At 35.4% G+C, this 14,987-nt stretch overlaps 2 protein-coding genes across 2 annotated transcripts in view; one reads left to right on the top strand and one right to left on the bottom strand.

Moving 5' to 3' along the window:
- The window catches only part of CDC73 (cell division cycle 73), a 105,735-nt gene that overhangs the window by 42,011 nt on the left and 48,737 nt on the right, over positions 1–14,987 (bottom strand). The gene's annotated exons all lie outside the window — the stretch shown is intronic.
- On the top strand, positions 4,111–11,732 carry B3GALT2 (beta-1,3-galactosyltransferase 2). The gene is made up of 2 exons (XM_056110607.1): positions 4,111–4,738; positions 9,123–11,732. Exon 2 carries the CDS (start codon positions 9,249–9,251, stop codon positions 10,515–10,517), a length of 1,269 nt encoding a protein of 422 aa, XP_055966582.1. The 5' UTR covers positions 4,111–4,738; positions 9,123–9,248; the 3' UTR covers positions 10,518–11,732.

Consider the following 14,987-nt stretch of genomic DNA (forward strand, 5'->3'; position numbering starts at 1 on the left):
CTGTACTCTCGCTCCAGCCCTGCACTTTGAGTAAACTTCTTCACCAGCATGACTTAGGAAATAGATGAAAGGCATACGTAAATATTTAAAATAAAGGCTGATTAAGTACACAGACACCTTTTTATGATTTGCCAGGACACTCTCTTCTGTCCCATAGCAAGCACAAGTTGACACAAGTCACTGGGAATTAAAAGGGCTCAACATGGATGGAAGCATATCCAGCAGGATCTCTCTTGATAATCAAAATGGAGCTCTCTTGATAATCAAGATCCATAGGAAATCTTCTGAGGGAAAAGAGTTCAATCAGAAGAATCAGACAAAGCGATAGCACAGCGGGTAGGGCATCTGCCTTGCACGCAGCCAACATGGCCGACCTGAGTTCGATTTCTCCGCCCCTCTCGGAGAGCCCGGCAAGCTACCGAGAGTATTCGATAAGCCAGACACAGTAACAACAAAGTCTCCAATGGAGACGTTACTGGGCCCGCTCGAGCAAATCGATGATCAACGGGAGGGTCATTACTGAGAAAAGTGACTGCAAAATAACTACAAATGTTGGCACACAGTAGTCAATCGATACGTATTTGAAGGGGTGAAAAAAAGTAGATAAACATCCATTTTTTAGTTCCATCAATGATTTTTGAGTAAACTTTGCCAATAACAGAAAAATCTTCATAATTTCTCCAGCAGTACCGTTAAAGCAAAATGTTCGGTGGAGAGCACAGGGTACGCACTACAATAGCCTTCTCTACTTTAATTTCCAGCTTTAACTCCTAGTACGCTCTCATCACTAAATGATATTTGAAATGATCATTTCATAACCCTAAGCATTCATCTTTACATGATAGTCAACAAACGACTGGAGGAAAGGAGGGGGATCATTTATACAATAGTTAAAGCAGGCAATCCAGCTTTGGTAAATTGATAATAAACAGCCTCTGTCACTAGTTGCATGATTAAATGCTGATATACTAAATTCCACATCTAATTTAGTAAAATAATTTGATACCTTAAAATAAACCTTACCTTAAACTTTACTCTGCAGACTACATTTAAAAATTTTTTAAAGAAAGAAATAGGAAAAGAAGATAGAGAAGGATGAACATAAGCAGAGGTGGCAGTGACAAACCAATTGAGGTACAAAGAGAAGTCTGATGCAGTATTCAGCACATCCATCACCGCTCAGATCACCTGGAATTTGAAACTCCTAACTCCTTAGTACCCACAAAGTATTTAAAATAACAAGAAAACAAAGGAATTCAGTGGCTTCAGTAGATGTGGACAGTCAGTATAGTTAATTCCTTAAGTGTATCAAAACTCTGAACACTGCCTTAAAGATGAACTCAGAACAACAGTTTACACAGTGGTAACTGAAAAGAAGAAAACATTGGATAAGAGATTCACTCAGCTGAAAGAACAATGGATGCAATCATTAGAATAAATATTCAACTGGAATTGAAAGAACTAAGGAATACTGTAACAAGTGACAGTGATAGAAAGGAAGAAGCTGAAAACCAAATGAATGTGTCTGGGGACAAAACAGAATATCAAGAAAGAGAAAGAAAAGAAGCCAAAAAAAAAATTTAGTGGACATTTAGTGGCAAGGGGAACAATCTATGAATCGTAAATGTCCTGGAAGAAGAAAGAAGAGAGAAAGGGGAAGAACAGCAAGTGCAAGAGGTAATAGCTAAGAATTTCCCATGTGCTAGGGGCACTGATCCAAGAGGTCACAGAGTGCTCAACAAAATCAACAACAGAACACTGTAACCCAAGTGACAGAGAGAGAGAGAGAGAGAGAGAGAGAGAGAGAGAGAGAGAGAGAGAGAGAACTATTAAAGCTGCAAAAGAGAAACAAAACCTCAAGTCCAGGGGAAACAGTATTTACAACTGATCTTGCAAGTGAAACTGGACAGGCTAGAAGGGAATGGAATAATATATTCAAAGTACAGAACGAAGAAAACCTTCAACCTAAAGTCCCGTAACCTGTGAGGCTATCAGATTTGAGAGAGGGACAAAAACATTCTCAAAGAACTAAAGACATTTGCCAAGTCTGTGAAGAATACCAAATGGCCTCCTACTTTTAAAAACAAGTGGTAGGGCTGTGGCGATAGCACAGCGGGTAGGGCATTTGCCTTGCATGCAGCCGACCTGGGTTCAATTCCCAGCATCCCATATGGTTCCCTGAACACCACCAGGGGTAATTCCTGAGTGCAGAGCCAGGAGTAACCCCTGTGCATCGCTGGGTGTGACCCGAAAAGCAATAAATTAATACAAGTGGTAAATGGCAAAAACAACCAAATTTTACACACACACACACACACACACACACACACACACACAAAATGGTGACAAATCCCTTTAGACCACTGCAGAGAGTCCAAGGATTTTGTGGCTGTGGTGCTGCTCAGATCCGAAAGTGCTGTTAACTCCCCCCGGCCCCCCATGCATCTTGATGTTCAAGGCCTCCTGAGCTCCATTTGACAATGCTTGAGGACCACGTGGTGCTGGAGCCCCAACTGGGACTGCACATGCAAGGTAAGGATCCTTAACTCCTGTACTAACTGTAAAAACGTATACTTATACTGTTTGGGGGCCCAAAAGTTCAAGATCAATGTGACAGCAGGTCTGGTTTCTTCTAGAATCTCTCTTAGTCTACAAACAGCAATGTCTTGCTGCATCTTCTTTATTTTGGGTACATATGCCCCAAGGACCTCTCTAAATCCTGGCTTCCTTTTCTTACAATGGCACCAAGCTCCTACACTGTTTGGGGTTCATTCCAATAGCCTCATCTCAGCTTAGTCACCTTTTCGGGTTTGTGATAATATAAAGTCAAAAATAGCATAAACATTATAGATGGGAGGGGCAAGCTCTCTTTAAATTCAGTGAGTTATTTAAATCTACTGAAACTTGCATTAGGTTCCTTGAGTAGGTGCAACTGGACAAAAGTTCAAAAAGTGGAAGCTATCCCGATTTCCACCAAAGAAATTCCTTCTTGGCACATTTAAACTCTTCTCACAGATAAACATCTATCCTTCCATTGCCCTTGGGCAATTTGTCTTTATCAGATCAGTTACTGGATTTCTGGCTGTGAAATGGGAACTCTCTGTAGTTTGTATTTTATGTGGTTGCAAAAACTAAACAAGAAAGGTTCATAACTGGCCAACAAAATAAGAAAAAAAAAAGGAGGAAGAGGAGGAGGAGGAGGAGGAGGAGGAAAGGGGCTGTGAGGGGAAACAACAGAAAGGCACAGGGCTGTACAGGGAAAATAAAAAAGAAGATGTCACAATGGCCAGGAGACTAACCATGTAAAAGACAGATTTTAGAATAAGAAACTAATGCTTATTTGCTTGATAGAAAGCTATATAATAATCCAAAATTGGAAAAATATTTGTAAGATATCAGCATCTACACCAAGAAGATCCTATACAAGTATGCCATGCTATATCTACTATATTATTTTGTTGAAATGACATGCAATTTTTAAAAGAAAAATCAAATGCTTACATAGAATTGATTAAAAGATTAAAAGTTCTGCTTCCTTCAAAAATGCAAGAAACTACAATAAAGCAAGTAATACAGAAGCTGTATCAAGTATATCAGCAAAGCAATCTGATAAATCCAGTAAAACAGCTGATTTGTATCAAGCCCAGAAAATTGAGTGGCTGGGATGCCTTAAATTGAAGGTGAGGATAAACAGTCTCTAAGTCTTAGCTCAGTGTTAGTGCAGTGGAAGCAATGTAGGTTAGGGAGAGAATTCTAGGGAAGGAGACACTGAAAGGGTTAAATCAGATCAAATTACAAATAAATGCTTACACTGCTTATGTGCTGCTTATGTCCTATAGAAGCCTGTAACAAATAAGAATACCAGCACCAAACAATGAAAACATTCAGGAATCCTATGTAAAGCATTTTAAAAGGGGTGGAGGGGAATGCTGAAAAAATTAAATTACAACTTTCATATCATAATCATCAAATGTTTTACCCTCCACTACAATTATATTGAATAGAGATAATTTAACACAGAGGAGCAAAATCTCTAAGATTCTCCCTACCTTAGTTTTTCAGTCAAAATGAATGCAAACAATCACGTGGGATTCAGCCAAGCAGTGACGTTAAATTCTGCTCTGTCAGAGAGAGCATCTGTCAAGCCCACACTGAAACTGCTGCCTGCCTGTGCAGCAGCTGAGGAACCGTAGATTTCATATTACAGACTAAAAGCCGCGGAGACCTGCTCAAAATCCTTTCTGCAGCTGCCAGGCAACAAGAAAGAGTTCAATCCTGCTTCTTCCCAACAGAATCGAAGCGCTACATTCTAGCTCTAGCTGCTTTGCATTGCAGCCCTGTGTTATTACTAGAAATATGGATACTGAGCAGAGAATACAGCACTGCATTGTCCGGCTAGGAAAACAGCAGATGTAAAAAGCTTCAATGCATCAACTGTCGAGAACAGTCAACAGAGCTCCAGACAGAAAAGACAACTGCAGCTCTTTTGTTTGAAGAAATAGAAAGGAATTGAAAGAAGGGGGAAATCTCCAAACGCTGGGACCCGTATGAACAAGACGGTAACTCGACAAGAAGCAGACAGATGGACACTTTGGATACTGTGAAAAGCAATCGCAGAAGGCAGACTATCGGGGGATGTGCGCATGTTCCGTAGCATCTTTTCTACTGAAGTGATGGCGTGGCAAAAGTATTTTCAATGGGCATAGTCCTCTTCACATAAATGGCCTGACCAAGGAAGGTATGTCAATCTTGTGTGTGATATTCATTTGAATGCCTGTTACCTTGTTAGAGCCCTGGAGGCACTGATATGTGATAAACAAGCTGGTACAGCTTACTGCCCTTGAAACCACGAAAGGGTTTCTAAATACGTTATTTTTAATTTGTCATTGTTTAGAGACTAGATGCCACTGCTTTATTTAACTAAACATTGCTTGAAGTAATTATGGATTATAAACGTGTAAGAGAGAAAGGGCAAATACTGACAAGATGTGCATAAAGGACTCAGAAATTACACTTAAAAGAAAAAAAAATTACAGTCTCCTAAAGAAAACACAGCATCTTCTAACAAATTAGGTCAAAGTGAGTCCTTACCTAGCAAATTAAAGTGCTATCAACAGACACAATAAGGAAATTTACATTAAATAGTACCAAAGATGATCTTAATATTTAGAGTTTTTTCCAAAAAGCTAACTTCCTCCTAAAACAAAATCCTCCCTCCAATATTCAATTCCCCAAATAAAGGTAAGGAACACAAGCTAAGAGGTACCAACAAATGTTAAGAATTCTGGAGCTATGAGCAGGTAGAAACAGTAACATTCAAAGAGGAACACAGCACCACACCACAGTAGATTTGCATGTTATTGCTGTGTTCCTAAATACAACTTAGAACAAAGAGATATAATAGTTGCTAAAAACTTCCATTTAAAACAGTCAGTTTTACTTTAAGCAACAAACTGAAAATGATTGAATTTAAGATTCTTGGTCATTTTAAAAGTGAGATCAAAATACTCTGATATGAAAATATCTATGAACAGCAATACAAGGTCAAAAAAACAAAAACGTGCTGCTGTGCTTCCAGGTTCCATTAATATGCAATAACAAACCATGTGTTCGTACGCAGAGCAGAAATAAATCTGATAAATTCAGCAGCAGTCATACTTAGAAAATCAACTCATGGAGAACTCAAAGAGGTTTCTTCAATTTTAACAGCTCTAACAAACACCCTAATTTATGCTCCATTTTACTTAGTAACCCATAATTTAGTAATCAAAAATAGCAAATAGTTGTTAGAGACAAGTAACAAGTATTGAAATTTAAGACTAAATGAGTTAACCAGGCCCTATTATCATTGCATCTCTATCACTTGTGACTAATACCATAAATTTTTTCTCCACTAAAGATAATACTGGGCAAAAATAAATTATTGTAAAGATCCTCAAATCTATTAAGAGCCTTTATCTATGTTAAAGTCACCAACTAAACATTGTTATATAAGACAGACAACTCAAAAATGTAGAAATTTTTTGTCTAAGTTTAATTTATCTCTATTTTCAAAAGACTAAAGATAGTAACACTTTTTAAAGCTAAATGATAGAAACTGTGTAAGTGAAGTAAAATGTTTTTCAGTAACAATCTCTATGCTTTATAACCAGAGATGTAAAAAAGAATTAATACTGTAATTTAGGAAGGGAAATCCCACTCAACCTACAAGAGATAAATAAAAACTAACTCTATGCTGACAATGTGAAAGTGCAAACCTGTTTTTAACCCCAAAATATTTTATCTGAACATGCTTTCGTTTCTTAAGAATTAAAATATGGCATAGCAGGCAATAGCAAGACTCACTTTTTATTTAATAAGAGATTATAGCTATATTTAAATGGAAAAATCGTAATAAATACCTGTCAAACTTTTAATAAACAATTTTAAAATGATACGCAAGCACTTCATTTACCAATAGAAGATTGGTAAAGTGGGTATGTTCAACTGCAAATTTCAGCAGCTTATTCATATTTACAAACATCCAAATGGCATGAATTTGAATTAAGATACATCTTTCTCACCAATCTGAAGAATCATAAGGTCAATAAATTATGTATTCATGTTAAGGCTACAATAAATAATAACTTGCAGTTTTCTGTAACATTGAAATACTTTAGAAACATCACTTCGATATACTGTTTCCATAAAAATAATCTAGATTTATCAATGCATTTACCTTCATTTCTTCAAACATCCACTTTTTTTAACCCACCGAATTTCCACTTATAAACATCTAACTGGACTTCAACCAGACTCCAAAAATTATTTTATCAACAGAAAACTAATACATTTGGTTTTTGGAATGTTTTAAACAGATTAAACTTTTTTTAAAACTTGACAAATTTACACACACGCAACCCTACACTTTACTGGCTTCTTTATGAGGTAAAGGAAGAATCAATAACAATACTTTTCACACGCAAAGAAATTCATTCTGAAAAAATTTTTCACAGAGTTTGCTGGCACAACAAGGACAGTTGTAAAGGGTCGTAGATACTTTGGTGATGGAGAATGTGCAGTAATTTTGCATGTCTAAACTGTAAGGGTTAACACTATTGTAATCATGTTACCTAAAACTACAGGTAAAAAAAATTTTTGGAGTTTGTTGACTTAATAGAAGAACAATTTACAAGAAGGAAAAATGTCTATTTCAAATGAGAAATTGCAGCTTTCTTTCAGCTAAGTTGTAATTTTCAGCTAGGTGCAGAACATAATATGCTTTACTAGTAGAATGAATATCCTTGGTCTTCATCATAGAAATACGAAATTAAAATGCATGCTAATAAACTAATGAATAGCTTAATAGTTTATTAACCTGAAGAATTTAAAACCAGATTCTGATTTTAAATCCCAAGCAAAAAGCACTGTTAAATTTCTCTCAAAATCATCAGCTTTTTTTTAACATTTGAAAAATACTGTAACTTTTTTAAAGTACTTTTTAAAGTATTAAATCATTTCAGAAATAAAAAAAATCAAAACCTGGTATCTGTACTACGACGATTTAAAAATTTGTCCGAACTCCCATCTACTTGCGCCTCCTTGTGGCAGCTACTAGAATACTACTACTTTCATTCATCTAATGAATGAACTTGCAATGTTTTCAAAGTACTAGCATTAATATATGTAAATTTTACTAATTGTTTTAATTATCTTCCAAGGAATTAAATTCATATTAAAATGATGAAAATTTGATGTTAACCATAAATATCAGCATATAAGGCTAAACATACATTTACATAATACTACATTATTTTAACTAGTTTTATTTAGCCTAAAGAAATAATTTTAACAATAAAATGTTAGAAGAAACAGTCCTCTTCCCAAGACATTTTTTTCCATTTAGAACCATAAAAGTTATAGCTCCATACAAACTTCTCCCCTCATGTTTGAAAATGATTGATTTCTTTTGAAATATACTTTGTAGAATGAGTGAGGCACTAGATTTCTTCTACTTCACTGTTTAGTATCTCATTATCTGTGCCAAAATTAGAATATTAAGAATAAACTGGAAAGCATGAATGTTTCTCCTATGAATGGAAAAACTTTTTTAAACATAACACAACCAGTTCTTAATATACAGCATCTAGAACCTCCCAAAATTACTCTCATAATTTTTTAAAATATTAAGATCTAGTGTTATGACAAAAGTCCTAAAATTTTTATAAACTACATGCAAATTTAGAAGTCAGTAATAATCTTTTAGAATACGTTAATATGGCCTGTGAAATATAACATTTTAAATCTTTTTTTGTAACACCAAGTTACTATATTTGTAAAAACTCTGCAAAGATTATTCAAAGCAGTTATTTTGTTTAAAACTAACCTGGACACTCTATAAACATGTTTATATACTGAACTGTGTGGTGACAGTATTCTGTCAAGGCATCAATTAATCAAAGATAATTAGTTATGTTTTAAAATCAATCTTAAGCCCAAACAAGAATAGTCATTACCTGAGTAACTCATATTTAAATGGAAGATTAGAATTAGAACGGAGTATTTGAAAGGTTCATCATTTATTACTATCTTGAAATCCAGCACTGAAATTACTGGACCCTGAAAATTAATTTTGACAGGTGCATCTTCACATTGACTTTCTCAACACAGTAGGGGCCAATGGAAACATGCCAAGCAGTGTACTGTGACTAACAGAACTCTGCCATAATCAACCTTGCACCGTCTGTCCCACAACTGGTACATGACCATTTTACAAAAAAGGCTTCTCACTGTGCACCATACCACCAAAGCTATGTCAAATCAATTTTAATTAATACCAATAAATTTTCCATCTGCTCACAAGCCTTCTTACAGTGCCTCTCATAGGAAATCTACCAACATTTTTTCTCTTCTATATACATACAACTTTTAAATCTTTAATGTGGGTCAAAAGTACAGATAACCAAAGATAATAAAACAGTAACAAGGAGTGAAAGAAATTCATCACAAATTATAAACTTTGTTTCTGCATTTTCACAGCTTTAAAAATTTCTTATTTGCCCTAATTTTATTAGCACCCAAAGTTTCTTTCAGGCAGTTTTGTAACACTCAGCATTTTGTAAACTTTTGTTTCGTCTTTATAGAATGACTGCAGAGGATACCATGAGGACCAAACTGGAATACGATTACCAGAGGAGAGCATTAGTTTAGGAGGAGAAGCACGTTTTTGGCCACCAATAGCGCAAATCCCATTACTGGCTATTTACAACATGCTTCAGTGGAGGAGAAGATACTGCTGCTTTGTGAAGATGAGCTGGAATGTCAAGAGGTCTCTGTTTCGTACTCATCTTATTGGTGTACTCTCTCTAGTGTTTCTTTTTGCTGTGTTTCTGTTTTTCAATCATCACGACTGGCTGCCAGGCAGGGCTGGATTCAAAGAAAACCCTGTGACATACACTTTCCGTGGATTTCGGTCAACAAAAAGTGAGACAAACCACAGCTCTCTTCGGAACATTTGGAAAGAAACAGTCCCTCAAACACTGAGGCCTCAAACAGCAACTAACTCCAACAACACAGACCTATCACCACAAGGAGTTACAGGACTAGAGAACACGCTTAGTGCCAATGGAAGCATTTACAATGAAAAAGGTACTGGACATCCACATTCTTACCATTTCAAATACATCATCAATGAACCCGACAAGTGTCAGGAAAAAAATCCTTTTTTAATCCTACTAATAGCTGCAGAACCTGGACAAATAGAAGCAAGAAGAGCGATCCGGCAGACCTGGGGCAATGAAACTCTAGCAGCTGGTATCCCAATCACACGAATTTTTTTGTTGGGCCTAAGTGTTAAGCTAAATGGCTACCTTCAACGTGCAATACTGGAAGAAAGCAGACAATACCATGACATAATTCAACAGGAATATTTAGATACATACTATAATTTGACCATTAAAACACTAATGGGCATGAACTGGGTTGCAACATATTGTCCACATGTTCCCTATGTTATGAAAACTGATAGTGACATGTTTGTTAACACTGAATATTTAATACATAAATTACTGAAGCCAGACCTGCCTCCCAGACATAACTACTTTACTGGCTACTTAATGAGAGGATATGCACCCAATCGCAACAAAGACAGCAAGTGGTATATGCCACCAGACCTCTACCCAAGTGAGCGCTACCCTGTCTTCTGCTCTGGGACCGGATATGTTTTTTCTGGAGATCTGGCAGAGAAGATATTTAAAGTGTCTTTAAGCATCCGTCGTTTGCACTTGGAAGATGTCTATGTGGGGATCTGCCTTGCCAAACTGAGGATTGATCCTGTGCCCCCTCCCAATGAGTTCGTATTCAATCACTGGCGAGTTTCTTACTCAAGCTGTAAATACAGCCACCTAATTACCTCTCATCAGTTCCAGCCTAGTGAACTGATAAAATACTGGAACCATTTACAACAAAATAAGCACAACGCCTGTGCCAACGCAGCAAAAGAAAAGGCAGGCAGGTATCGCCACCGTAAACTACATTAGAAAAGACAACTTTTGTTTTCCAACATGCAATCTGTAAAATATTGTTAAAAGCATGTATAGTTACAAATGATTACATTCCTAGGAAAAGCTTTAGTTACAAGTCATCACATAAATGAATTTAAAAAAATATTTTTTTAATTTCCAAAGAAGATAATTCTTAAAAACCTACACTGTAATAACAAAGGTATCCCAAAAGAATCTTTAAAAATTTGTATGAGGGGAATCTGTGTGTCAACATGCAATAAAAAGCATGCACATACATCAATGGTTCAAATCATCTGTTAAAGGAAAATAGATTTGCATATATTTTCACAAAAATCTTAATTTAAGAAACAAAAACCAGTCGAAAGACTTGTTTAAGTTGTTTATCACTTCACCATACAAATAAATGTAAATAAAACAATGCTGTCAATCTTGAGGAAACTTTGTAATTGTACAAAGGACAGATTTTCTGACCTGACTATTTTAAGGTTATAAAAACTATATTCCATGCAATAACCTTGAGTTATTCCATGAACATGTTTATAAAGTTCAAATGTTTCATAAATACAGTTCTCATCTAAATACTTAACTTTTAAAAATAAATAACATTCATTTTGTTTCACTAACAATATTCAGAGGAGTTATTTTGACATGATGTGGTAAAATGTGAAAAAAAAATCAGTGTTTCAGGCTCTACTTTTTTAAAAAAAAATTAAATGTTTCAAAATAGTTGTTATCAAAATAGTCTGATGTTAAGGGTTAATCTACAACTCTTCAGTGAGTTATTAAATTAGGTCAGTGAGATATAAAAGAGTTCCACCACTTACCTATAAAACATGACGTTCCTCTAACTGAAACTAAGTGATCATTCACAAAGAGAATGTGCTGTTTAAAAAGTAAAAGCTAAAGAGGACAGCAGTAGCTTCACTCAACATAGGTTGAAGATGCCTGTCTGCCAAACTGCAACATATGGGAAGTTTATTTCCTGACAGCAGGTGTGCACATGCCAACACTTAATCATTTCATGGCACTTCCTTTCCTCTGAGTGCCAAGTTTACAGACCTGCGGTTTTTAATTTCATAGATGACAAATATTCTGCATCACCAATTAAAAACCTTCTGGGGAGAGTTGGGGGAAAACTACAAATGTTTGATGAACACTTGATTCTAAAATGAATAATGTGACAATGCACTTTTATCAATTTTTTAATAAAAAAGTAAATTAAAAACTTTACTGGGTTTTATGGTACAAATATTTTCCTAGTACTTTTATCTAACTGCATTACAATCTTAATAATCAAGAAATTTTAATGTCACAGAGGTATGGTAAACCAGTTCATATCCAGGATGTTACTTATTCCAATTCCAAAAACATTTTAATTTTTGTAACTGTTTTTTGTTGTTATTTGGGGCAGTTCTTAGGTCTTACTCCTTACTCTACACTCAGGGATCATTCTTGGTGGTGCTTCAGGCAATTATATGGCCCTCAGGGACTGAACAAATACTGTCCTTGCTCTATTCTCCAGTCCCCCAGAACACTAATTTATCTGAGTTAATTCTGAGGAAACTGTACCAAAATAAAATTGCAATAGTTGCTTAGGTTCAGAAGCATTGTAATTGTGAAATACTAACATATTGTATATTATTCATACTTCATCTCATTTTCACATCAATATTGTAAATATTCTGTTCTACCCAGAGTAATTCTGAAAACTTTCATTCAAGTCTGCTACTCTTTATGATTACAAGACAGAAACTTATTAAATACCCTAAACTTGTTAAATACCCTTATGAAACACACATCACACATGACAGGGTATCACCAAATTACCTAAGTCTCATGAAAATCAAAAAGAATCTCCCCTCTTTTCTCTCCCTAAAGGGTTAGTCTATAGTTCATACTTCTGAACTTAAGGAAAAAAAATCAAAGACACACACATAAATGAACAGATGTTCACACTGAAAAAAAAATCCAAGTGCAATCAATACAAACTCTAATTCTATGCAGGACCTTTTGTCAATTATGCTCTCCAACAAATTTTCAGTTTAAAACCATTTTAGAAAAATGCCTATTCCTGACAGTGAAATAGGCATTTTAGACATCAGTTTTAAATCAGGACCTTTATAACCCTGATCCCATCTTTTAAAATAAAGGTAATGTAATAATAAGATGACATTCTGAGTTCTCGAAGAAGTAGAAGAGTATCAGATCCTTGTCCTGCTGAAAACGTCTTATTTTAAAATAACCCCTATTTTTTTCACTTTTACTCTTAATGGGTTTATCCAAATGTCAATATTAAATATATACCAAGCATAAGAATTGCTTACTCATAATACAATGCAATTCTTATTATACATAAAAATATTATTTTAAATATTAAATCATACAGCTGAAGAAAAAAATTACGAACAATGACTATGCAATTATGTTCTAAGTGGTAAGAGGAAATATTTTTAATAAAAATCCAAACATTCAATATTTATTCTAGCTAATTCAATTTTGATCAAAGTTTATTATTTCAAGTATATAATTTAAATGTCTCACCTCTTGACATTCAGTATAAACACACTTAATATCATCTGTAATATTTATATCTATTTCCAAAGATAACTATAAAAATAATACCAATAGCAGTAAGAGGAACGATTGACTGATTGAGCATCTTTTGTGTGCCTGGAACTCTTAAGGCACTTTACACAAATGAACTCCTATAATCCTTGTAAATAATACAAAGAACCAGGAAAGCAGGGCTCATGCAAGAGGATAAACATCCAAGATCACAAAGCTAGGAGAGCACAGGATTCTATTCCAAAGACCATTATGCTATTCTTCCACATTTCACATATGACACCTGCTAAAAGTTTTGGTCTTTCAAAAAGCTAAACAAAAATGGCATGTATTCTATTCTCCTATTTCCTGTTTCATCTTCTGCCAGTTCCAAGGGGGTGCATATCCACTTTCAAACACTAGAATGGCACCTGATGTTCCGTGTAAATAAGGAGCAAAGAAGAGAAAATCTATGCTCTCACGGTTAATTTTGTCTTTTTTCAGATATTGATGCCTTGTGGCCAGAACCTTTGAAAAGCAAAATCTTTTCTCTTGCTCCTAAGACCACTGAGCACAATTCTTAGTAACAAACAGGAGGGACTTAGAAGATTCTGAAACTAAAAGGCACTTCTTTTGGAAACAGAACTGATCACTTTTAACAGAGGAAAGTAGCAATGCCCTTACCCACCGCAAAGAAGTCACTGTTTGGTAATGGTTCAGTATTTATCGAATTAAGGGTTGGGTCTGGGTTTTGTTCCCCACCCCCACAGACCATTTTCACTGTTAATCTACAAAATGAGTATAAATTAACAAAGATTTAAAAACTATATGGGTTAACCTCTACTTTATTTTCCTAAGAAATCTCTCAGAATATTAATGCACCAGTTAAAATTACAATCCCAACAGAAGCTTAAGAAGCCCAGGCGTCACTGGGAAGATGCCCCTCCCCAAAAAAAACTCTTTCAGAGTAATAAATAAGAAAGCAAAAAAGAGATAAAGTTTTAGGAAATATTTTAAGTAAACTGTTATGCAATAATTAAAAATAAAGCGATAGAGTGATAGTATAGCTGGTAAATTACTTGGCCCTACACGCAGCTGACCTGGGTTCAATCCTTAGCACCCCGAGCTATGGTCCCCTCAAGCCCACCAGGAGTGAATCCCTGAGCACAGCTCAGTGTGGCCAGAAAAAAAAACCCAAAAATGAATACACATACAAATTAAGAAACAGTGGTAATTTGTGCAAAATGAAATGGTCATTTTCATCATATTAAAAAAAAATTCTTCTAAATTTACAGTCAGTGAATAGCACAGCAGTAGGGCGTTTGCCTTGCACGCGGCCGGCCTGGCCAACCTGGGTTTGATTCCTCCGCCCCTCTCGAAGAGCCCAGCAAGCTACCGAGAGTATCTCACCCACACGGCAGAGCCTAGAAAGCTACCCGTGATATTTGATATGCCAAACACAGTAACAAATCTCACACTAGATACTGGGCCCTGCTCAAGCAAATCAATGAACAATGGGAGGACAGTGCTACAGTGCTTTGGAATGTTTAATTAGCACATAATCACTGCTCTCCAAATCTAATTAATTTTATGGTTTTAAGAAACTTCAGTGTTATGATAAACAGAAGTTAAATAAAGTGACTGGACTAGATGTTTAAAATACCTGTTCATTATTCAAGAGTTCTGCATTGTTCACAGAGTCAACAATTTGTCACGGGCAGACAAAATTGTAATAATCAGATAAAGGATGGTCTTTTAGGCCTTCAGATGGTCAAAATAATATTGGAAGAATGGAACAGCCATAAGAAAAAAAAACAGTATGAGGTATCTTCCTCAATCTTAAGTATTAAAACCAGTTCAGAGAAAAATAAAAACAGTGAACTCCTTTATTAACTTGGGAGAAGAGTTAACTTTTCTACATATCACTAAAACAAAGAAGCA

Source organism: Sorex fumeus, unplaced genomic scaffold, assembly GCF_029834395.1.
Source record: "Sorex fumeus unplaced genomic scaffold, SorFum_2.1 ptg000010l, whole genome shotgun sequence".
NCBI classification, from domain to species: Eukaryota; Metazoa; Chordata; class Mammalia; order Eulipotyphla; family Soricidae; genus Sorex; species Sorex fumeus.

Excerpts from the sequence above, each read along its gene's own strand:
- B3GALT2 (XM_056110607.1), top strand. The coding sequence starts at position 9,249 with ATGCTTCAGTGGAGGAGAAGATACTGCTGCTTTGTGAAGATGAGCTGG.